Source organism: Camelus dromedarius, chromosome 27 (assembly GCF_036321535.1).
Source record: "Camelus dromedarius isolate mCamDro1 chromosome 27, mCamDro1.pat, whole genome shotgun sequence".
NCBI lineage: Eukaryota > Metazoa > Chordata > Mammalia > Artiodactyla > Camelidae > Camelus > Camelus dromedarius.
Window position 1 is genome coordinate 9,791,092 of NC_087462.1, and position 24,035 is coordinate 9,815,126.

Below are 24,035 nucleotides of genomic sequence, written 5' to 3' on the forward strand. Positions count from 1 at the left end.
CTTCTTGGTATCGGAATCCTTTGTTCTTGCAGCTGTCCCCATAGATCAGGTCATAATGTTCCTGTAAACCTCCAACAAGACAAGTGTTATTCTCTGTTCTGCAACTTTTTATATCTGTATGAATGGAAAAGTGTTACACCTTCACAGGTCAGAGCCTTGAGAATGGGTTACCCTGTATATTTCAGGCTATAGGCCGCATTCTTTTACAAAAAGTGCAGACCCAGCATGACTAAGCACCAGAAACAGAGCACACGGTTGGAGCTAAAGGAACAGATCTAATATGGAGTCAGATTTGTTCCTCCCTATTACAGTCACCTGGGGAAGGGAGACACCTATCAGTCTGTGCCTGTTCATTCTCCAGATGAGAAGCCCCTTTGTGCACAGCGTCCCGGGAGGTGGATGATAGCCCCCAGAGAGCAACCAAGGAGCAGAGGGGAGAGGTGACCCTACCCTGTGAAAGAGGCTCAGATCCTGGTTTGACCTTAAAACCTGAGTTCTGTCCCTCTGTCCCCTTATCCCAGCCTCAGTTGCCCCTTCTGTGAAATGGGGATAGGACTATTTTTTCATCAGTCATCCAGAATCCCTGGTGATAGTTATGTTTTGGAATTGGACACTTTTCAGATCTTAGGAAGGTAACTGAGGGTGAAAGCTACCATGTATTGCAAGATGTCCCTGGGGGTGTGGGAAAGCCCTTATGTAAAGGGATAAAGGCTAAAAAGGGATGATTGAATCACTGAAAACAGCCTGGCTTGGTGCTGGAGAAGTGGTCTGTCCACTGGAGTTCTGGCACTATCCTAAGAAAAAGTTGGGTTTCCAGAGCCTTCTGGATTTGGGGACTACTGAAGACCCAGAAGAGTATCTCCAGGAGCAGTGGGGAGAGGTGGAAGAGACTGTAACGTGCACTATTTAGTCAGGGCTCAGTAAACTTGGTAAAATGGAGGGAGGAGAGGGAAGAAAGGTGGAGGGGGGAGAAGGGGAGGAGAAGAAGAAAGAGGAAGAGGAAGAACCCGCAGGGGACAGGGGAGAGAGAAGGGGAAGGGGAGTGGTGGGGAGGAGGGAGGGGAGAGAGAGGGGGAAAGTGGAGGAGGAGTGGGTGGAGGAGGGGAGAGAAGTAGGGGAAAGGTGAGCAAAGGGGGAAGTGGAGGAAAGTGAGGAGGGGAGGGAGAAACTTGAAGGGGGATGAAGAATGGGGGAGAAGAAGGGAGGAAATGGGGGAAGTAGAAGGAATTAGGGCCAGAGGGAGAAGAGGGAAAAGTTTAAGGAAGATTGAAAGGGGAGGAGGAGGGGGAGGAAGGAGAGCAAGCTTTCAGCCGGCATCTATGAATGAATGAATCTCAACTCCAGCTAATGACAACTCCAGCCCTCAGTTTCTTTACCTGTAAAATGGGGGGGGGGGGGATCACAACAGTGCTACCTGGCAGGATAAGAGTGCGGTGTTGTTACAGGGCATTGCTGACTCTGCTAACTCCTGGCTGAGAAAGTAGGGGACCAATGGCTGGCTCTGGGCCTGTCCTCTGGATCTGCCTCCTCGTCCCCATTTCACCCACCCTAGGCAGCCCGCAGCGACCAATGGGCAGCATCGAGGAAGGTGGGGGTGGGGGCAGTGAGCGCCTGCCCAGTCCTGTCCTCCAAATAGTGCTGGAAGCACGCCCTGGCCACCTCCCAAGGAGAGTGCTGAGAAGGTCGGCCAAGAATGGCAGAGAACAAGCAGGGGTGGGGTGGGCAGGGGGTGCAGAGGAGGGGGAGCTTGGAGAGGGGGATCCAAGGCAGAAGCCCACATGGGCACAAAGCCGTCAGAGCAGGTCCCAGGACTCTTCAGAAACAGAGGCCCCGAGGGGCCCACCTGCTCAGGCTAGGTGTGGCGTCCTGTGTCTTGGCCTGGCTGTCCCTGGCCGTCTACTGCCTGAGCTTCTGGGAGCCCGCGAGGGAGCAGCTAAAGACTGAGGGTGTGGTCTGTAAGTGGCTCCAGGTCAGCCAGGGAACAGGGTGGTGGGTAGCCAGGCCAGCACCGGCAGCGCCTGACCAGAAGGAAGTCTTTGGGGTCTCTAGCTGAGCATTTAGGACCCTGGAATGCAAATAAAGGACTCTGTGGAGCTTCCTGTGGAAGGGTGGGGACCTGGTATGTGGATTTTATCCTCCCTGGGCTCCTGGGATGTTACATTGAGACTTAACTGACAAGATTTGGGGATATAGATTTGGGATTAGCTTGGTTCTTAAAGTACATCTCTAAGACTGAGGTGAGGGTTAGATCTTTTGGGGCCCATAGCCTGTGAGTTTAGGACTCTCCGGGTCCCTGGAATGTGTTTAAAACTGAAAAGGCTTTGGGGATTGGATTTAGAACAAGATGGGGCAAGAATCCAGCACAGGTAGGCCCTGAGTGTGAACTGGGACTTCCTAGTCCCCCGGGGTAGGGATCTTGGTTGCAGTAATGCTAGGGAAGGTGCACCAAGGAGCGCCCGGGAGCCACGCCTCTGGAAAGGGATGCACGTGTTTTCTAATCGCCAGGCAGAGAGGGGAGGAGGGAGAGGGGGCGTGGTGAAATTTAGTTGTCATGGAGACAGCGGCTGTCTTCGCCAGAGCGTTCTAGCCCCTGCGTCTCGTTGGCCGTCGCTCTGACTAGGGGGCCTTCTCTATGTTCATGGCCTCCGGAACGGGGGCCTCGGCTATACGGCCGAAGGACTCTAAGCCAGATCGGTCGGAGGAGAACCTTCTTGGTAGGGCAGGTGAGGCGGGGTCTAGGGTGCTAGGTGGACCAGAGTGAAGCCGGAGGGTTGTCGCTGGGCCAAAGCCTGAGGGCGGGGCCGGTGGCTGGGGTGGAACTTGGGCCTGGGAATGCGGGTTAGGCCCAGGACTTGGGGCGAGACTTGAGTTCCTGGGGGCGGGGCCTGATCCAGGGTGGGCGGGGCGTGTGCTTGTGGGCGGGGCCATAGGCCTAACCTAGGGGCTGAACCTGTTTCAGAGAGGGCGAGGCTCTGGACTGGGAACTTATGTATATGGGCGGGACCGAGGTGGGGGGGCCTAAACTGGGGGCGGGGCCAAATGAGTGGCGGATGCGGGTAGAGGTGGGATCTGGAGGAAAGCCCAGGACCAGAAAGCTGGATAGGCTTGAGGATAGGAAGTGGGGGTGGATCCAGGGAACCAAGGACAACAGCTTAGTCATAGCATGGGGGCAGGTCCTAGTCAACTGATTGGGAAGGGCCTGGGTCTGTGGTGGGGCCAAGGTGGGCACTAGGCTTGGCGGCCAAGTCGTTAGGGTGGAGCTTGGGCCCAGAGTATAGCCGCTAGGTCGAGGCACGGGGCAGGGCTTGACGGTGACTGACGGGATGGAAGAGCACTATCTTGGGGCGCGGCCTGTACTCGTGATTGGCAGAAAAGCCTGGGCCGGGTTAGGAGCAAGGCGGCCTGTGTCCGATTTGGGATGGGAAGGAGCCCTAGCCCGGGGGCGGAGTCTGTCCGAGACATGCCCAATACTAGACATGGGGCGGAGCCTGGCCCGAAGCGGGAGCGGAGCTTGTCCTGGGGGCGGGGCTGTTCTGTCCGTGGGGCGGGGCCTCGGCTGCCCGCGGCCTCAGCGCTCTCCGCCTCCCCAGGATGCGGACTCCGGGTGCAGGTTCGGCTTCCATGGCCTCGCTGGTGCTGCTATGGTTGCTCGGGCTGCCGTGGACCTGGAGCACAGCGGCGGCGCTCGGCGTGTACGTTGGCGGCGGCGGCTGGCGTTTCCTGCGCATCGTCTGCAAAACCGCGAGGCGGGACCTCTTGTGAGTGCAGCCCAGGCCTGGTCCCAGGGCTGGAGCGGGTCGGAGGCGGGCTGCACGTCCTGAGGGCGAACACTGGCGAGCTGCAAGGGCGGCTTGGGGATCCCTGAGGGCTTGGGGTGGGGAGAGAGTTTGGTGACTGGGGGTGGGGTTTGGATTGGGGCGGGTCTAGGGGCGGGGCCGGGATCTGAAAGAGTGAGGGGTTGGGGCACTCTGAGGGTGCCTGCAGGGGACAGCTTGAGGGTTTCTGGAGGGAGTTGAGTAGTGGCTGCTTGGGTGACCTCAGGAAGCTGGAGGGCAACTTGGGGGTCTTTGGGCCGTGGGTAGGACTTCCAAAGAGCTGAGGCTGACTGGGAGGCCGTGCGTGATTAGGGGGTCTCAATGGGGCCTTGGTGACTGTGGGAGGACTCTAGGAGCTCTTCAAGGACTCCGGTAGGTCCCTAGGCGTTCTCAGGGGGCTTTCTCGGGAAAGATGAAAGGGTTACCTTGAAAGGGCTTTTTAGGGTCTTTGAAGAGTGTTTTGTCTCAAGGCCATTTATAGGTTTCTCTGTGTTCGGGGTGCCCTGCGAGAATTTGAGGTCTGGGTGTGACTTTGGAGGTTGTTCAGGGTCTCTGGAGAGGTTGCTGTGTATTCCAAGACTTGCTTAGGAGTCCCTGGTGACTGGGAGTCCCTGGGGAGGGGATTCTGGGGTTGTTTGCAGGCCTCCTGGGAAGGTCTCTGGGATGTCTCCGAGGAGCTTGCTCAAAGAAGTTGTTTGGGAGTCCTGGGGTGAAATAAGTTTCTGAGCATTCTCATCAGAGCACATCTCAGGAACAGCCTCCTTGTGGGAGCCCACGAGTACCTGCTGTGAATCTCCCAGGTTTGGTGCCCTCAGGAAGTTGGAGGGCTAACCCATTGTAAGGGTGAAGAAACGGAGGCTCCATGAGTGGCAGGATGGTGTGGAGCTGGGAAAAGTGCCACTGCAAATTGACTGGTTGGAACCTTCTAGAACCTGTCCTGTTCCTTCCATGCCCTGGCTCCTGCCCCTGCCCTTGGTCTTCATCCATGCAGATCTGACTGTGTCTTCTGCTCAGACACCTTCCACGATCTCCATCCTCTGCAGTAGAAAAGACTCAGTCTCCAGCTGGGCACTTGAGCTCCTGCCAACCTATCCCCTGCCCTCTTGCCACTCCCCACCTCTGTAGGTTCACCTCTGTAGGTTCACCCCCGAATCAACTTGCCTTGTCAAGTTCAGGTTGCTACTTCTGTCTAGAACACACTGGGCCTCCTTATGCCTGGTGACGCCTTATGATGTTGCCTCCCTTGGGGACCCTTTGCTGAATTTTTCTGCTCAGAACCTCCCATGGCTTCTTGTTGCCCTTAGAATCTAGACCACATGAGCTTTCTGACTGTATCCCCAACCTCCTTTCCTTTGTCACTTTTCCAGCTACAATGGCTTCCTTGCTGTTCTTAAACACACTCATATTTGTTCTGGCCCCAGGGCATTTGCACTTGCTTTCCCCTCTGCCCAGATCAGTCTTCCCCCGCTATTCATTTTCATCATGCCATGGCTTAGATGTCACCTTCTCAGACAGCCCTCCCCTGACCCTGTGTCTCTGTAGACCCTCCCACCTAGTTGCTCTCTGGGGGAATGGCCAACATTTACACAGTGCTCCTTCTGTATGTGGCACCATGCTAAGCCTGACTTCTTCAGGCCCTCCCAACAACCTGGTGAGGTGAGTACTCTCTGGTCTCATCTTACAGAGGAGCTGCAAACTAAGGCACAGCATGGTTTTGTGACTTGCCCAAGGTCACACAGCTGGCAAGTAGTAGGGGCAAGATTTGAACCCAGGCAGCATGGCCCCAGAGCTTGACTTGTAACCATGAGCAGCACTTGTCATTTGTAATGATCTTATGTGTCTGCTTTTTTGCCTTTTACTTTTTGGGTCTCTTCTTCCCCCCTGCATTCCCCCTCCCCAAACTGTGAGCCCTGTGGGGACCCAGATAGAGATTGTGTTGGTCTTTGTGCCCCTGTGGCCCTGGTCTCCCATCAGGGTGGCACACAGCAGGAGGACGGGATATATCTTTTGGCTGGGAAGCCTTCCCTCCTTCCTTGGGCTTGCCCAGGCCCCAGCTCTGCTCCATGGGACAGGGGACATCTGTGTTCGCTCTGCCTCCCCCAGCACAGGGCAGGGGCTGGGTCCACTCCAAGTCCCCAACACAGAGCGTAACACGCTTTCTGTAGGAGGCAGCCTCAAAGATGGCCCACTTCCTGGTCTTCATGCCCTTGTACTTCCCTTTGAGTGTAGGCTGGACTTAGTGACTTATTTCTAAGAATAGAATACAGCAAATGTAATAGGATATTACTTCTGAGATTAGGTAATAAAAAAGACTGTGGCTTCCATCTTGGGTGCTCTCTCGGGTCACTGCCTTGGCAGAAGAAGCCAGCTGCCATGATGTGAGACAGCTCTGTGGACAGTCTCAAGTGAGTGAACTTGGAAGTGAATTCTCTCTTGGTGAAACTTTGAGATGACCACAGCCCCAGCCAACATCTTGATTACAGCCTCAAAAGAGACCCTGAGCCAGAACCACCTGGCTAAGCTGCTTCTGGATTCCTGACCCCCAGAAACTGTGAGATAGTAGATGTTTGCCGTTTCCAGTTGGTAATTTGAGGGATAATTTGTTACACAGCAATAGGTAACTAATGTGACTTGTATAGCACACCCCTCTCTGCCAATACCAGGCCTTGTTCTAATGCTCTCACAGTCCCGTAAGGAAGGAATGCTTATTAACCCCATCTTACACTTGGTGAACCAAAGCACAGAGAGGTGAGGTCATTTGCTCAATAACACACAGCCAGGCAGGGGCAGGGCTCCAGAGTCTGTGTTCTTAGCTGCTCTGTTGTACTGGGCTGGGGGCTGCATTTAGACCCTAGGATCAGAAAATATTTAAGCACCCCAAGCCAGTTCTTCCAACTTGTCCTTGTATTTACGTCATGACATCTGATCACATTCAGCCTTGTTTGTTTCTTCCTGCCCTGGTTCCCTGGAGCTCAGGGTGAAAACAGGAGGGGGCAGAAGGAGCAGAGGGACAAGAAGAGGCCTCAGGAAGGGCCCAAAGGCAAACAGTGGCCTCTTTGTCCCCAGGGAGGGGGTGGTTTGTGCTGTTGCCAGGCAGGGCGGCCCAGGCCTGTGGCCGGAACTGAGCATTGGAGTCCACTGCCCCGGCCATGTGGGTGGACTCCAGAGAGGTTGGGGGCGAGGGCAGTTGGGACAGGGCATCAAGGCTGGGCCTGGCTAGGAATGTTCAAGTGATCTGAGCAAGACCAGCTGCAGCCTCAGTTTGTGTTTCTTGCTGTGTTGCCTATGGGCAGAGAGCATCCTTGTGGGGGCCGCTTCCTGTGGTTCCCACCCTTGCTGGTGGCCCTCTCCCCGTGGCTTTGACACTAGTACCCCTTCATGGGGTTCTTGGGGTTCTCAATCCAGTTGACCCACAGGAAGCTCTTAGAGGAGAGCTGAGGAAACAGTAGGTGCTCAGACATGTTGATGCTGACTGCCATCAGCCGGCAGTGGACAGATGTTCCCAACATGTGCCGTCTCCTCCCACTCTCTGCTGCACTCATGTCTCTCCAGCCTGCTGGCCTTTGCTGTCCTTTAAATGTGCCAGTCTCCCTCCTGCTCCCAGGCCCTTGCACTCGTGGTGCCCTCCACCTGGAATACTTTCCCTTAAGCTTTACCCACGTCTGGCTCCTTCTCATCCTTCAAAACTTGGTGTAAATGTTGCTTCCTCAGACAAGGCTCCCCTGCCCAACCTTGGATAAAATCTGTCCTGGTTATGCCTGATCACATCATCCTGTTTCTTTCCTTCTTAGGAAATTTATCATAAAACTGTCACTGTTTTTGTTTGCTTTATTATTATTATTATTATTATTATTATTATTATTATTATTATTATTATTATTATTATTATTGTCTCCCTCTCCCTATATTGTAAAGCTATAGGGGTGGGACCACACCTACCTTGGTCACCTGTGCATCCCCATTCTTGTCATGATGTCCAGCATTTGGTGGCACTTTGTGGAGGTGTGCTGTCCTATCTATTTATCGTCAGTATGTCTGCCCCCTGCCCCCTGCCCCAGGCTCCCACTGATCTGACTTCTCATACCAGATCAGGTTCGCTTGTACACAGTAGGTGCTCACTGTTTAGGGGATGAACAAAGGAAACTGCCAGGAAGGGGCAGGATGCTGGGCTCTGGGTTCAGGGGCGTGAATATGATCATCCCACCTCTATTTACTGAGCACCTACTACGTGTCAAGCCACTGGTCGGTTTCAGGGTGTCACTTCCCTGGGCGCTCTCACCGGGTTGCTGCAGACGGAGGCTTTGATGAGGGGAACTCTCCAATTGGAGATGTTCACTGACAAGAACCCCTCCAGCCGCTGAGATAAAGCAGGAACCCAGAGGGACGAGGTGGGTGGGAACCTACCCAGGACCCCTTGTCTTTCTCTTCACATCTGTCCCCATTTCTGGCCCCTAAACTGAGAGACTCTGCCCTGAGACCCTGCTCAATTGTGGCTGTCCTGCCCTTGCCAAGGATCTGGCCAGGGCTGGGGCAGCTGTTCCCTCTGGCTGCAGGGTTCAGGCCTGGCCTGGGAGCCCCAGATGCCTCTCTCCCTCCAAGTCTGTCCTGTGGGATTGTTTGTGGCAGGTTCACTGCACTCCAGGAGGGTGGGGCCTTGGTGTGTCTCCTCCACAGCTGTCTCTCCAGGGTCTAGAAGGAAACAGAGGCCAAGTCCTGTCCACCCAGAGCAGGGAGAGACAGCCTAGGGGCAAATGGTAATGGGTAACCAAGTCAACTGCATATGGCATTTGAAGACCTTGAATCCCTGTTAAAAAAACAAAGAGGGGGTGAGGGGAATGGAGAGGGTATAGCTCAGTGGTGGAGCGTATGCCTAACATGCACAAGGTCTTGGGCTCAATCCCCAGTATCTCTATATAAATGAATGAATGAATGAGTGAATGCATAAACCTAATTACCCCTCTCCAAAAAAAAAAAAAAACCCTTAAAACAAAGCAAGGGCTAGAGAAGGGAGGGAGTGATGCAGCAACATGTAGGGCAACATGAGCCAAGACCTTATGGAGGTCGGGGAGGAGCCATGTGGATGTTGGGAGAAGGTAGTCCAGGCAGAGGGCACAGCCTGTGCAAAGGCCCAGAGGCAGAAGCATGCCGGGTGTATTCAAGGAACTGTGAGGAGGCATGAGTGAGTGAGTGAGTGAAAGGGAATGTTTGGGGAGGAGGGAAAAGGGGAGGGAGTAGAGGAAGATGGAGGAGAAGGAGGGTCTGTCTCCATCACTGCTGGGTCTTGCCCAGCATGGGCTCGGCCTGGCACATAGTAGGTTCTCACTATTTGGGGGATAAATAAAGCGTCTGTGCCCCTGCGCTGGCTGCTCGAGAGGGAAGGCACACCAGGTTTTGTGTTCAGGCAGGAACACAGTTATCTGGCCTCTGTATACTGAGCACCCATTACGCTCTAGGCTCCTTGGCCAGTGCGGATGTAACTTCCCTGGACGCTCACAACCCTGGAGGGCATGGACTCGTGACTGGGTGGCTTCACACAGGGGTTTTGAAGGGGGTACATAGCCGGGCAGGGAGGGCTCTTGAGGTGGACAAGAGAACATTCCCTGAGCCCAGCCAGTGCCCAACCCAGTCTGGCCCCATTTGGGGGAATCTACACTGTGATGGGGAGCAGTGGGCACAGTGCAGGGGCCGAGCCCTGTAAGACTTCCTAGGGGAGGTGGTGAGGATGCCGGGAGGAGCCCAGTTATGTGTAGGGTTGTGCACAGCTCAGTGTGCTGGAAGGTGGCATGTGTTTGGGTGCTACAGTTGAGCCAGGTCACAAAGGCCACAGAATCCTGGTCCCTCCCCAGGGTAAGCAGGAAGGGCCTTCCAGGGACTCCCAGGGTAAGCAGTCTGAGACCCAAGCAGGAAGAGCCATAAATCTCATCAGAACCCTGACTCCTGTTTTTAAAAAACTGCAGATGCAGGTGATTGTGTGGACCCCATCCATCCTCTCTCTAACAGACCACCCTCCCACCACCCACCCAGGACCTTGTCTTCCTCCGTTCCCAGGCCCATTCCCACACCAGGGCCTTTGCACTGGCCGTGCCCCTGGCGTTACACCCAAGGCTACTCCTTTTCACCTTTGAGAGACCTGCTCAGACTTCACCCACCTGCCTCTCTCCAGGGCCGCCACCGCCCCCATTCTGTCCCATGTCACTCTGACTGCATCACCCGTCATGGCCTTGTCATCATCCAGCACTTTTCTCATGCTCATTCATGTATGTGGAGGGGGGTTGCTCCCCTGGGAAGACTGAGCTTCTGGTCATCTCTGAGCTAGGAATAGTGCCCAGCATGCAGTAGGTGCTGGTACAAAAAAAACCCAAAACACCCACACACATACAAAAACTGAAAAATAAAGCCAATTAAATCTTCCAATTAAAATACAAATGAAGTTGATTAAATCTTCAAATTGGAAAAGAAAAAAAAACCAGTAGGCCTGGTACACATCAGCTGCCTGCATGAATGAAGGAGGGAGGGAATGAATGAATGAGTATCAGTGCTGAGATCTGCTATGGACCAGTTGAGTCCATGGGTGTGAGGAAGCTATTGCAGGGAATCGAGGACACACAGAGGAAGCAGCAGGGGTAGAAAGGATGGATTTGATAACTGATTTGATGCTAAAGCTGGTGGGACACAGTAGCAAGATGTAGCCTAAAAAGGGGGTGGAGTTGAGATGACCTGTATCTGTCAGGGCAGAGAAAGCTGCTGTAACAAACAGGCCCCCAGCTTATCAGTGGCTGAACCCAGCTCTAGGTTACCTCTCACAGCCAGGGGCTCAGAGTGGCAGGGAAGGGAGCCAGATAAAGCCAGGAGACCACTTGCTTCTTGAGCTCCCACACTGAGAAATTCTGGATTTCTTGGTTCTGTGCTATAAAGCAAGCAAGTCCATTTCTCACTCATCTGACAGCCTGGCATCAGTGGTAGCTGCTCATCTCCAGGTGGTCATTCAGTGACCTGGCTCCATCTACTGGGGTTCAGCTTTCCCCAGGGGCTCCTTTCCCCTCGTATCTATTAGCAAGAAGGGCCAGGGGAGCAGGGCCTCGTGCTAGTCCGTCTTTGGGCCCCACCTGGGGCAGAGGCAGCTCCTCCCCCGGGTGGAGGCAAATGTGCTAGATGGCTCAGCCCTCCGTGCCTAGTGCCATTGAGTGACTTGGGAGTGGACGGACCCCAGGGCCTGGTAGGGGCAGGCGGAGCACAAAGAGTCCACGCTGGAGGCAGTGAGGGGGCAGCATGGTGCCCTTGGGACGTCCCAGGAGGGAGAAAGGAAAGACTGGGCCCCAGCTCCCTCAGGGTCACCGAACAAATTGTGGTGGAGGAGGACAGGGTGACTCTGATTGACACTGCGTGGCCTGGCCAGTTTTGCGAATCTACCTACTTCTGGGCTGGTTCGTAAATGGTTCTTTGCCCTCAGTTCCCCGAGAGAGCCAGCAACCCAAGGGTCCTCACTGAATCCTCACCACCTTTGGGGGTACAGGGACTTTTAACTCTGCTTTCTCCTCATGGGGATGCTGAGGTTTGGGGAGGTCTCCTGGAGGCTGGGCAGGGCACCTAGTAACACTGTCCCTTCATCTCCACCCCCAGCGGCCTCTCTGTGCTGATCCGTGTGCGCCTGGAGCTGCGGCGACACCAGCGTGCCCACCACACCATCCCGCAAATCTTCCAGGCGGTGGCCCGGCAGCAGCCCGAGCACCTGGCGCTGGTGGATGCGGGCAGCGGTGTGTGCTGGACCTTTGCACAGCTGGATACCTACTCTAACGCTGTGGCCAACCTCTTCTGCCAGCTGGGCTTCACACCGGGCGACGTGGTGGCCCTCTTCCTGGAGGGCCGGCCAGAGTTCGTGGGGCTGTGGCTGGGCCTGGCCAAGGCGGGTGTGGAGGCCGCGCTGCTTAATGTTAACCTGCGGCGGGAGCCCCTGGCCTTCTGTCTGGGCACCTCAGGCGCCAAGGCCCTGGTCTTCGGAGTGGAGCTGGCAGCAGGTGAGGCTGGGTGTGGGCATCATTTCGGGGGTAGGGGGGATCTGGGGCTGCCCTGGGTGGGGAGATGGTGCCTCTAGGGCCTTGGGAGGGGGCCTGTCCATCCTTGACCGTGACATATATTTCGGGCCGCAGCGGTGGCCGAGGTGAGCGGACAGCTGGGCAAGAGTCTGGTCAAATTCTGTTCTGGAGACTTGGGGCCTGAGGGCATGTTGCCGGACACCCAGCTTCTGGACCCACTGTTGAAAGAGGCCTCCACAGCCCCCCTGGCACAGCCCCCTGGCAAGGGCATGGATGGTGAGTGCAGGTGGGATCCCCCTGCCGATGCCCACCCTGTCCCCTTGTCCCTCCCACCCATCCCAGCCTCCAGTCCCCAACACCTGCGTCTCTCTCAGATCGACTCTTCTACATCTACACGTCGGGGACCACGGGGCTGCCCAAGGCTGCCATCGTTGTGCACAGCAGGTGAGGGGCCCGTGGGCATCGCCCTCAGCGCTGAGTGACTCCAGGTTGTCTCTACAGCCGAATCCCCCCAACCCCAGCTCCTGTTGGGGTCTCGTGGGCATCTTCATCCCAACCCGCTAAAACCCACAGCCCATCACAAGACACAATGCTGCCCTCTGCCTCTCCTTGACCTCCTCCTGCCCCAGCTCCTGCCCCCAACAACTCTCCTTTCCTCCACTGGCATAAGAGGGTTTAAAATCCTAAATCAGACCTCTGGTGCCAAACCTCCCTGTCCCCACCTTGGCCCTCAGAATAAAAGCCACAATCACGTTGTGCGGCAACTGCTACTTCTCTGATGCTCACTCGCTTCTCGGCCCCTCACACTTGCTCAAACCTACCCAGCTCCTTCTGGCCTCAAGGCCTTTGCATGTGCTCTGCCCTCTATCCGGGTGCCCTTCCCTAGCTCTCCCCACAGTTGCCTCCCGCCAGGTCTCAGCTCATGTGTCACCTCCCCAGACAGGACACTTCAGCCTCCCTGGCTGGGTCCCCTGCAGCCTCTCTCTGTCCCTTTGCCCTATTTTATCGCTCGTGGCACCTAGCACCATGGACAGTTATTTTCATATTTGTTGCATGTTCTTTTTCCACGGTTCTGTAAGGCCCCTGTGACCTGGGCTGGCTCTGCCTGGGTCCCTGCAGTGTCCCCGGCACCCAGCACACTCCCCCTACTCCCGTGCTTTTTCTGAGAGGTAGGTCCCAGCCCCTGCACTCCCTGCGCCCTGCAGGTACTACCGCATCGCGGCATTTGGCCACCACGCCTACAGCATGCAGGCGTCAGACGTCCTCTACGACTGTCTGCCCCTGTACCACTCTGCAGGTACTGTGGGGCAACTTGGGTGGTGGAGTGGGCGGGGGACTGGGTACTGGGGACCCCTCACCGAGTCTACTCTCTGCAGGGAACATAATGGGCGTGGGTCAGTGTCTCATCTATGGGCTAACTGTGGTCCTCCGCAAGAAGTTTTCAGCCAGCCGCTTCTGGGATGACTGCGTCAAGTACAACTGCACGGTCAGGCCCCGCCCCCTCTCGCACCTGCCCCCACCATGATGGCGCTAAATGGCTGCCTTCCAGGGACGTGGGAGCCGGGGAGGGGGGGCGGCTGCGGGAAGTCAGGCTTCGTGCTCTATATCCAGCCCGAGGCTAAACCTTCAACATATAAACTCATTGGATCCTCATAACTGCGAGCATCATCACACTCATTTTGCAGGTGGGGAAACTGAGGCTTCTAAGGCAGCTGGGATTGGATGCAGACTGGACTGCCTGAGCTCCTTAAGGCACTGCCTTCCCCATGCCCTGTGCCGCAAAGGTCTTCCCTGCTGCTGGCCATAGGGGAATGGGTACAGTCACTGTCCTGGGCTGATTAAGGCCACAAAGCCCAGGGCTTCCAGGCGGGGTAAGCACGAGGCAGAGGTGGAGGGCATCTGCTCTCTTTAGAGCAGCCTTGGGGGAGAGGGGTAAGACAATTCCCTCTTCCCTCTGCAGTGAGAAGAAACCAGTCCCGGGGGTTCTGTGCTGTGATGAGGGTGGAAATACAAGTGTCAGTACCTTCCTCCAGGAGGAAGAAGGGGTGAGGAGGGGAGAGAAGGGGGTGTGTCCAGGGACTGGCAAACTGGCAGGTGCTGACCCCACCTTGAACAGGTGGGGCTCAGAGAGGTTCAGCCACTTGCCTGGATCACACACAGCTAGGCAGGATGGAGGCTCTGGTCTGGTCATCCGGAGGACCCCCAGGGTGATGACTATGCCCAGCTCTGCTGTTGAGGATTTTGCCTTCTGCTTCTGGGGGTGGCAGGGGAAGAGTCTTAGGGAAAGTTACTAATCTGAATCTTGAAATATAAAACTGTCCATTTTATTAACTTAACTATTGAGAGTTACAAGTATACATAAATGTGGACAGAAAAGTTTAGGGGATTCCCAGGTACCCATCACTTGGCCCCAGAGGCCGTCAAATACCCAGTTCTGCCCCCTCCACTCCCACCCACATCCCTCCTCCTGGGTTGTTGTGAAGCAGCCCCAGACAGCAGCCTGTTTCCTGCATAGGTGTTTCAGTAAAACTTTTGAAAGATGAGGACTATTTTTGTATTGAGGTGAAATTCACATAAGATTAGCCATTTCAAAGTGGACAGTTTGGTGGCATTTAGTACATTCACAGCACTGTGCAGCCAACACCTGTGTCTAGTTCCAGAACATTCCATCGCCCCAAAAGGAAACCCTGTCCCCATTGGCAGTCACTCCTCATTCCCCCTCCCCCAGCATCTGGCTTCTCTGGATAAATCTGCTTTCTGTCTCTATGGATTTGCCTATTCTGGACATTTCTTATAAATGGGATCTCTGTGTGGCCTTCTGTGTTTGATGAGGGCTGTTTTTAAAACAAAAGATCTGAAAGCAGGGTCTCAAAGAGATATTTGTACATCCACATGTCCATCGACACATGAATGGATAAGCAAAATGTGGTCCATCCATACAATGGAATATTATTCAGCCTTGAAAAGGAAGGAAATTCTGACACCTGTTACAACATGGATGAACATTGAGGATATTAGTTAAATGAAATAAGCCAATCAAAAAAAGGCAAATACAGCATGATTCTACTTATCTTAGGTTCTTACAGTAGCCAATATCATAGACAGAAAGTAGGCTGGTGGTTGCTAGGGGTTGGGGGAGGGGAGAATGGAGAGTTAGTGTTTGTTGGGTAGAGAGTTTCAGATTTATAAGATGAAAAGAGTTGTGGGGATGGATGGTGGTGATGGCTGCTCAACAATGTGAATGTATTTAATACCACTGAACTGTACACTAAAGATGGCTAAGATGGGGGGAGGAGGGTATAGCTCAGTGGTAGAGTGTGTGGAGTGTCAGGAAGATTAAACAGATGAGCTCCAGGCTTGGTGGGTAGTGAGTGCTCAGTACACTTATAGTCATCAGGTATTTATCAAGTCCTGGTCAAGAGATACCTCTCAGCCGTGGTGACCTTTGACGTGAGACCTGAGGACCCTGATGCATCTGAGGGGAGAGTGCTCTAGGCAGAGGGCACAGTATGTGCAAAGGCTCTGCAGAGGAGACCTATGTGGCAGAGACGAGTGAGAGTCGAAGGGAGAGGAGGCGGTGAGGGCAGTGGGGCCAGACAGAGTTGATCACAGGCAGAATTTTGTACTTCATTTTGTGTGTGAGAGAGGAGTTGTGAGTAACGATTGCCATGGTGGTTAATTCTGAACATGTAACATTTCTTACAGACTGTGGAGCCAGGGGGCCCAGATTCAAATCACATTTTACCATGTTATCAGCCTTGGTGGTTACTTACTGTCTGTGAGCCTCAGTTTCTCCATCTATGAAATGGGAAGGATAATCATTCAGAAGCTGACCTGGAAATGAAGTCTCAAGGGCACCTGGGGTAACCAGGAGATGATCCTGGGGGGGTGAAGCCACAAGACAGGGAGGGAAGGAACTCCTTAGGGGGGTCGGCCAGTGAGCAGGTGACTCCATGGGCAACTGGGGCTGGGTCCTCGCTGTGACTTCAGAGAGGCAGTGAAGAGCATGTGCTTGAGAGTGGTCCCACCCCAGGGTCGGTCGAGGCTGTGGGCAGCCTGATCTGAGATGGTTGGGGCTCTGGAGGACAGTAATGGCTCTGGGCTGTGGAGTGCCAACACTGAGGCTCACTTTCCTGCCTGCCTGCGCCACACGTGGTGTTCCCAGGAAGTAGCACAGGGGATACAGGGACCTTGGAGGGGCCTGGGGGAGCGACGCATCCACTCAGAAGGCGTGTCAGGGACTGAGGGAGTGGATAGGTGTAAATGGCCTGGGCTGTTTCCTTGCTATCCTCACCCTTAAGGCCATTTTGGTCCTAGCGGCCAGGTTGGAGAGGGGGAGGTTTCTGGGTCTGGGAGTCTTGGGCCCTCTGCAGCCTCCACCACAAGCAGGTTCCCCTCTGGCCCAGCGCAGGCGCCCACCGCTCACTCCCCACCCCCAGGTGGTCCAGTACATTGGGGAGATCTGCCGCTACCTGCTGAAGCAGCCAGTGCGTGAGGCAGAAGGGCGGCACCATGTGCGCCTGGCGGTGGGCAACGGACTGCGGCCAGCCATCTGGGAGGAGTTTACGGAGCGCTTCGGCGTGCGTCAGATTGGCGAGTTCTATGGGGCCACGGAATGTAACTGCAGCATCGCCAATGTGGACGGGAAGGTGGGTGCATGCGGGGCCACCCAGGCGGGTCTCAGGGTTCAGGGATTGCTGCCACCTCTGCCTTGTTGGCCCATGTTCCCACAGAACAGCCTGGATTGTGGCAGAAGCTTGGCCAGGGGACCTTCCTCTGGGCGTGCACAGTCACATGACTGTCACTCCTGAGTTCAAGTTCACAGAGTGGCTGTGTGCTCTGGGCAAGTGCCTCAGCCTTTCTGAGGCTCAGTTTTTAGCAGTGGAGGTGGCAGGGGAGAGCAGGGGCCTGGGGGGGATCCAGGGCCAGGAATGGGGTGCTGATCTCCGACTAGGCAAGTCACTCAGGCTCCTTGGGTCTTGGTTTCCTTATCAGTAAATGGGAATACCAGCTCATTACGTTTGTTCTAATCACCCAACATCATAAGCTCAGCACAGCACCCTCCCCCATGCGGTAGGTTCTCTGCAAACAGATGCTTTTATGATTAGCAATGATTATTTCCATTCTGCCCTTGCAGGACCCTCCTGCTCCCTAGTCAGGTCCTTCTCACTCACAGCCAGGAACAGAAAATGAGAAGTAGAATAAAGCAAGTGCCCTTGGGGCAAGGATTCTTTTCTGTCTCTCACTGCTGGGTCCCCAGCACCTGAGAAAAAGGCACAGGCCCCACCATGCACATCTGTTGAATGAACAGCCCAGGAGGACACTCCAGCTGTGCTAGCACAGGTCGCTGCTGTAACAAACATACCCAGCTGCTTTCAGCAGCACAGATTCATTAGACAGGCATTTCTGCCCGTAGAACTGAGCCAGGCAAGGTGACATGCAGTGGGCAGCAGGCAGAAGCTCTGCCAGTGTCCCCCAAGTTGGCTACTTCCTGCCAGCATGGAGAGTTTTAAGGACCAGGAAGTGGCAGCCTGCCAGCAAGTCTCTTCACACAACCGCAAGGGAGGCTGGAAAAGTGCGAAAGGGGTGTGAGTTCTGGGAGGATGCTGCACATAATACTCTCCTCTTTCAGATCGGCCAGGGTGACAGAGTTGGGGTGACACTAGGGGTCACTAGTGCTAATTCCAGGCCCTGGGGCAGGAGAGGCAAGGTATCTGGGGCAAGGACACTGTGTCACCCGGATCTCCTTGCTGACTGGGTTTGCCCCATCCCAGGTTGGCTCCTGTGGCTTCAACAGCCGCATCCTGCCCCATGTGTACCCCATCCGGCTGGTGAAGGTCAATGAGGACACCATGGAACTACTGCGGGATGCCCAGGGTCTCTGCATCCCATGCCAGACCGGTGAGCGGGGTCCCACCCAGTCCCCTGGGGAGCTGGGGCCCCCACCTTCTGCCTGCCCAGCGCAGCCTGAGTGCTGCCTCCTCCCCAGGGGAGCCCGGCCTCCTCGTGGGCCAGATCAACCAGCAGGACCCGCTGCGTCGCTTTGATGGCTACATCAGCGAGAGCGCCACCAACAAGAAGATCGCCCACAGCGTTTTCCACAAGGGTGACAGTGCCTACCTCTCAGGTGTGCAGACCCGACCCTGGGGACTGGCTATGGGGACGGCTAGTCGCCATCTTACCTTACCCCTTCCTCTCTGCCAGGTGACGTGTTGGTGATGGATGAACTGGGCTACATGTACTTCCGGGACCGCAGCGGGGACACCTTCCGCTGGCGTGGGGAGAATGTCTCTACCACTGAGGTGGAAGGCGTGCTGAGTCGTCTGCTGGGCCAGACAGATGTGGCCGTGTATGGGGTGGCTGTGCCAGGCAAGCCAGGGCTGTGGGGGTGGTCCAAGGGTACGACAGCCCCAGAGGAGCCCAACCAGGAGGAGCTTGGAGGCACAGGTGCCCTTGTAGGCAGGACCTAAGGCAGTGCACAACCTGGGCAACTGCATATGGCAGCCTGGGTGGGAGCCAAGATCTGGAATTACTCCTTATGTCTGATGTTGGGCCTCGGTTTTCTCATCCAGAAAATGGGATCACGAAATCCACTGTGGCTCAGGGCTGCAGGGAGTGCTGCAGGAGCTCAACAAAATGTTCACTGCTTTGGCGAGCATTAGTCCAGGTGGAAGGGACTGGAGACAGGAGGCCAGAGACCACCATTGGAGGGTGTATCTGGTCCCAGTGACAGGTGGTGTTCTCAGCCTGACCTCTGTCTCCAGGAGTAGAGGGCAAAGCAGGCATGGCGGCCATCGCAGATCCCCATGGCCAGCTGAGCCCCAATGCGCTGTACCAGGAGCTGCAGAAAGTGCTGGCCCCCTACGCCAGGCCGATGTTCCTGCGCCTCCTGCCCCAGGTGGACACCACAGGTGCGGCCCCCTACCTCTCTGTCCTCCCGTGTGTCTGTGGATTCCTCAACTATTTACTTATTTGTCCTGGTTCAGCCCCTGTGCCCAGTCTGACATAATGGTTCTCGGCCAGCCAGCCCTGTGGGCTCAGACGGGGCCCTTCTCTTGTTTCATTTACGTACTTATCTCTTTCCACCCCTCACTCCTGCTCCCACTGGGCATTCTACAATGTTTGGTGCATTTCTTCATTTTCTGCCTTTTTCTGATGAGTAGGAAATTTGAGCAAATCATCTCATAGTTCTGAGGTTTCCTCTTCTGTAAATCACCTGCTCATATATTTCACTCATCTTTGTCTTGCCTCACTCTTCCTTTGTGATTTACGGGAGTTCCCCGTAAGAGTCTAGATGTTCATTCCTTAGCAGTTGCCGACATTCTAAATCTCATCTGTTTTTTTGGTGAGGAGGTAATTAGGTTGGTTGGTTGGTTGGTTGGTTTTAATGGAGGTGCTGGGGATTGAACTCAGGACCTCGTGCCTTGTGCATGCTAAGCACACACTCCATCATTCAGTCATACTATACCCCCCTCTAAATCTCATCTATTTTGGAGTCCAACTATTAACTTGGTCCACAGTGCCCTTTGTTGAAAAAGAAGCCCCTACTTTAAAAAAATTTTTTTAACAATTTTTTTAACCTTTATATATTTATTTATTTTTAGTGGGGAGGTAATTAGATTTATTTACTTATTTTGGGTGGAGCTACTGGGGATTGAGCCCAGGACCTTGTGCATGTTAAGCATACGCTCTACCACTGAGCTGTACACTCCCCTAAATCCCTACTTTTAATACAAACTTAACCCCCTTCCCTTTTTTAATCTTACCGTTTGTGCTTTTGAAGTTGTATTTGTTTTAAACCTTCCCAACTCTAGAGCATACAGGTATTTCTCCCTTGATTTCTTTTTTTTTTTGTTCTACTAACCCTAACCCTTAGCCTGTCTTTCACAAAACCCTGCTTTAATTGTCCAGGGCAGGGAGTGCATGCTTTTTCTTAAAGAACCAGACAATAAATATTTTCCGTTTTTCGGGGACACAGCCTCTGCAGCAATAATTCAGTTCTGCAGCTGTGATGCAAAAACAGCCGTGAACAGTGTGTACCTGGAGGGGTGGGGCTTCTGATAGTGGGCGGGATTTGGCCCCTGGGCCGGGACACAGACCTGTAAGTTGCTGACTCCTGAACTACTGCGTGACAGACCCAGCCCTGCCACCTTCTTGGTCTTTTGGGGGGTGGACACGTGACCAGGCAGGGTGTACACAAGAGTTTCAGGCCATGATGAGGGTGGTCAGGGAGGCCTCCAAAGAACAAGGGGAAGTCAGGCAGACAAAATGGGGAAGAAGATTCCTGGTGGAGGGTATGGCTGATCAGAGGCCTAAAGGTGGAGAGGATGATGAGTTGAGGGGAGCACCTGGAAACCCCCTGACAAGTCCCCACCCTACCCCTACCCCAACAGGCACCTTCAAGATTCAGAAGACGCGGCTGCAGCGGGAGGGCTTCGACCCATGCCAGACCTCAGACCGGCTCTTCTTCCTGGACCTAAAGCAGGGTCACTACCTGCCTCTGGATCAGGGTGTCTACACCCGCATCTGCTCGGGTGCCTTCGCCCTCTGACGTTCCTCCTCTGCCCGCCAGAGACTCCATGCCAGGCCCAGCAAGGGAGGCTGGCTTGAGCCAGACAGCCCTGCCCTGTCCTGGGGCAGAGAATCTAGATCCAAGGAGGAGCCTGTGTCTCCTGCCTTCACCCACCTCTCCCCTTCCCGGGGCCCCGCCTGCCTTTCATCAGGCTCCTGTGTCTGTGTGTGTGTCTCTTCTCCCTGCTTCCTGGCTTCCCCACTGTTCCCGACTATCCTCCCCTTTCTCCTCCATTTCTCCTCCTCTCTTCTCCCTTGCCCTTTCCTGCCAAAAGCAGAACAGACATTTCCTATGCAGTGGGGCCTCTCCACTTTGTCTCAGCTGTGCCTTAATGAGCCCCACCCAGTCTAGGCCTCCCTAGGCAGCTGGATTCCAGGACGTTGTAGCCCTGTGTGAGCTCCAGGCAGGCCCTGCACCTCCTTGCTGAACTAACGAGCTGGGAGGCAGTCTGTCTGGCCAACCCGGGGGCAGGGGGCCCTCAGCAAGGGACCTCTAGGTCAGCAGGAAATCTCCCCCCAGGCCGGGCCAATTGCACTGCCTATCCCTGGTGGGTCTCCCTTGCCTTGCCTGCCTTGCCTGATGCCCCAGAAACTTCCAGAACTGACTTCCAGAACAGAAACTCCTACCCAGATGTCCCTATTCAGGTCATCTCCATAGAGCTCCTCCCGGAGGGGCCCTGAAGATGGCTCTGGGTGGCTGCTTGGCCCACTGCTCAGATGCTCACCCCGGTGGAGGCCTCTTGGGGCCCTGCTGGGTGTGGCTGCTGCTGGGAGTGGCATCAGCTGGGTTGGGGGATGTCTCCAGTCAGGGGTGGCATCTGAGATAGCCTCTTGGGCCTGAGGAGTTCCAGCCTGTTGAATGTCTCTGCTGGTCTTGCTAGTGACAGCTTGGACCCTGTGTTGGTGACATCCTGAGACAACGCTGCCAGGACAACTCAAACATCGCCATTGGCTTTGGTGGTGACTCTTCCCAGACACCCACTGTTGATGCCAGCAACCCAGACTGTCCCTCTGTCTCTCCCTGTAGCAGCACCGTCCGGCCCTTAGAACAGCAAGGCCAGTAACAAGTGACCCCGTGCTGTTTCACATGGGCCTTTCCAAGCACCAAGGTATTGCTTCCTAGTTAAGTTTAAGAAATAAACCTTCAGAGTGTCTGGTGCCTGGTGGGGGCTCAGTCACACACCGTTTGTCCCCATGTGGCTTAGAGCCCTTTCTGGGCTTTAGAAGGCAGAACCCTCACCGGGGAACACACAGTGGCCAGACATGAGCAAAACACGCTTGTCTTTTTTTTTTTTTTTTTTTTTTATTTTTTAAAATAGTTCCTGTGGCCTGTTCTCCCACCGGCGAGGCCCCAGGGGTCTGGGGACAGGGGGCACATGGTTGGTGTTTCACCACCTCCCTGCAGTCTCTGGGGCCTCACATTGCCCTCTGCTAGCCTCAGTGGTCCCAGGAGACTGCCAGCCGATCTGCCTATGGGTTCTGTCAGGTGCACAGGGTGGCCCAGGACAGAGGGTGTGTCCTGGTATGTCTGGCTGCCCCAGGAAGGGTGCCGCTCAGTGTGCAGGGCCAGCAGGTGTGGCCATAGCTCTGGGTGAGAGCCCACTGGGCCTGCGAGTATCGCCATCTTAGCTGGATTTTAAACCTGGGACATTGAGCTCCAGAGTGTATACTTTCAGCCCCCAACTTCTGCTGTCCCCCCTCCAGAATTACAATGTCTTTCTCATCTTGTCTCCACTTCAGAGACTGAGGAAGAAAGTCTTAAGATGATGGAGTATTTGCTGGGTGGGGGTACCCAGGGGACAACCTTTGGCCAGCTCAAAGATGGATCATTGATGGATGGGGCTGGTCCTTGAATGTCCACAGTGCAAGAGAGGGATGCAAGGTATAGCCTTCGAGAAGCCCAGTGAGGATGAGAGAAGGATCTGTTGCCACTGGGAATGGAGCATTGGTGGTGTGTTGATAAGCAAGTGCATTCTGGGTAACATCCCTTTAGATACCCTGACCACCTCCAAAGGTGTCATTATGGTCCCTGTTGTCCAGCTGAAGAAACTGAGGCTTAAGGAAGGGAATGAAGTCTTTGTCAGGGGCTCTTGATGAGAAAGTGGTCCAGTGGGGACCTTTCTCATTGCAAAGCCTGCAACTCTAGCTGCAGCGTAAGAAGTTCCCTCCAAATTGGCAAGAAAATCATCCTGATGACTCTTAGGATCAGGCTCTGTTTTGCTTTTTAAAATGAATTAACATTTTATTAGGGCAGTTTTAGGTTTACAGAAAAGTAAGCAGAAAGTACAGAGATTTTCCATATACCCTCGCACCCCTGCACCACTATTTCCCCTATAATTAACATCTGGCATTAGTGTGTGACATTTTTTTATACTTGAGCTAATTTTGAAACATTATTATTAACACAAGCCCACAGTTTACATTAGGATTCACTCTGTGTTGTACATTCTGTGGGTTTCAACAAATGCGTAAGACATACATCCACTGTTAACAGTGTCACAAAGAATCAGATGGGCTGCTTTCACTGAGCAAGATGCATTTGAGGGTCCTCTGTGCTGTCTTGTGACTTGAGAGCTCTGTATTTTTTATGCCTAATAAAAAGCTCTGTGACTTGCCCCAGGGACCCTCGGTAAATCAGGAAGAAAGCTGGGATCGGAAGGTCCTCTGCCCCAAAACTTTCCTTTTTGGAGGGACCCTGGAAGGATACACAGAGAGGTGACGTCTGTACTTGCGATGGGGGAAGAGAAACCCCAGCTTGGTGTCAGCAAGTGTGCTGTGAGAGGCAGGGGCTGAGCGGTTTGTGATGGACGACGCAGGAGAAACAGCTGCCCAGGAGGGCATATGGAGGAGGGAGAGTTGGAGCTACAAGAGCTTCCCACGAACAGGTGGCTGCAGGCTGGGTCCCTGCCCCACACCTTTCAAGGGTCTCCATCACTCTGGGGAAGTTTTCAGGCTCTTTGGCTAGCACTGCCATCCTGCAGGCTCTTTTCCTTGCACCACGGATGGTCGTTTCCAATCTGTCTGGCTTCCATGCTTTGCTCCTGCTGTCTCTTGTGCTCGAACCACTGTTCTGCCTTCCTGTGCCTGGCCAACTCCAACTGATTTATTGCTTGATTGAGCTATTATTCATATATCATAAAATTCACCCTTTAAAATTGTGCAATTCAGCGACTTTCATTATACCCACAAGGTTATGCAACCATCCCACCTGTCTAGTTCAGAACAGAAACCTTATGTTCATTAGAAATCACTCCCCATGCCCTGCTCCCTAGCCTCTGGCAACTACCTTCTGTCTCTACAGATGTACCTGTTGTAGACATTTGCTAGAAGTGGAATCATATAATACGTGGCCTTTGGGTGTCTGGTTTCTTTCACTCACATGTTTTTAAGATTCATCCAGGTTGTAGTTCATTCCTTTTTATGGCCAAATAGTATTCCATTGTATGGATAGACTACATTTTGTTTAACCATTCACCAGTTGATGGGCATTGAGTTACTTCCAATGTTGGAATGAGTAATGCTGCTGTGAACATTCATGTAATTAGGTTTATTTACTTATTTTTAATGGAGGTACTGGGGATTGAACCCAGGACCTTGTGCATGCTAAGCACTCACA

The 24,035-nt window shown here is 54.2% G+C and overlaps 1 protein-coding gene across 4 annotated transcripts; it reads left to right on the plus strand.

Annotated features, from left to right (window-relative positions):
* The first annotated feature begins 1,775 nt into the window (after positions 1 to 1,775).
* SLC27A1 (solute carrier family 27 member 1) lies at positions 1,776 to 23,577 on the plus strand. Of its 4 annotated transcripts, none has more exons than XM_031437575.2 (13): positions 1,776 to 1,969; positions 3,591 to 3,758; positions 11,436 to 11,830; positions 11,963 to 12,124; positions 12,223 to 12,292; positions 13,054 to 13,145; positions 13,225 to 13,334; positions 16,288 to 16,497; positions 17,623 to 17,749; positions 17,838 to 17,975; positions 18,053 to 18,217; positions 18,613 to 18,759; positions 20,242 to 23,577. In XM_031437575.2, exons 2-13 carry the CDS (start codon positions 3,592 to 3,594, stop codon positions 20,397 to 20,399), a joined length of 1,941 nt encoding a protein of 646 aa, XP_031293435.1. In that variant the 5' UTR covers positions 1,776 to 1,969; position 3,591; the 3' UTR covers positions 20,400 to 23,577. The 4 variants fall into 4 exon arrangements, with proteins under 4 accessions (XP_031293435.1, XP_031293433.1, XP_010993394.1 ...); XM_031437573.2 differs by having other exon boundaries at positions 1,776 to 1,955; XM_010995092.3 differs by lacking the exon at positions 1,776 to 1,969 and adding an exon at positions 2,576 to 2,723.
* Positions 23,578 to 24,035: the final 458 nt, after the last annotated feature.

Excerpts from the sequence above, each read along its gene's own strand:
- SLC27A1 (XM_031437575.2), top strand. The coding sequence starts at position 3,592 with ATGCGGACTCCGGGTGCAGGTTCGGCTTCCATGGCCTCGCTGGTGCTG. Across the intron at positions 13,335-16,287 it reads GCGTCAAGTACAACTGCACG|GTGGTCCAGTACATTGGGGA; the intron begins GTCAGGCCCCGC and ends CCCCACCCCCAG. Across the intron at positions 18,218-18,612 it reads GTATGGGGTGGCTGTGCCAG|GAGTAGAGGGCAAAGCAGGC; the intron begins GCAAGCCAGGGC and ends CTCTGTCTCCAG.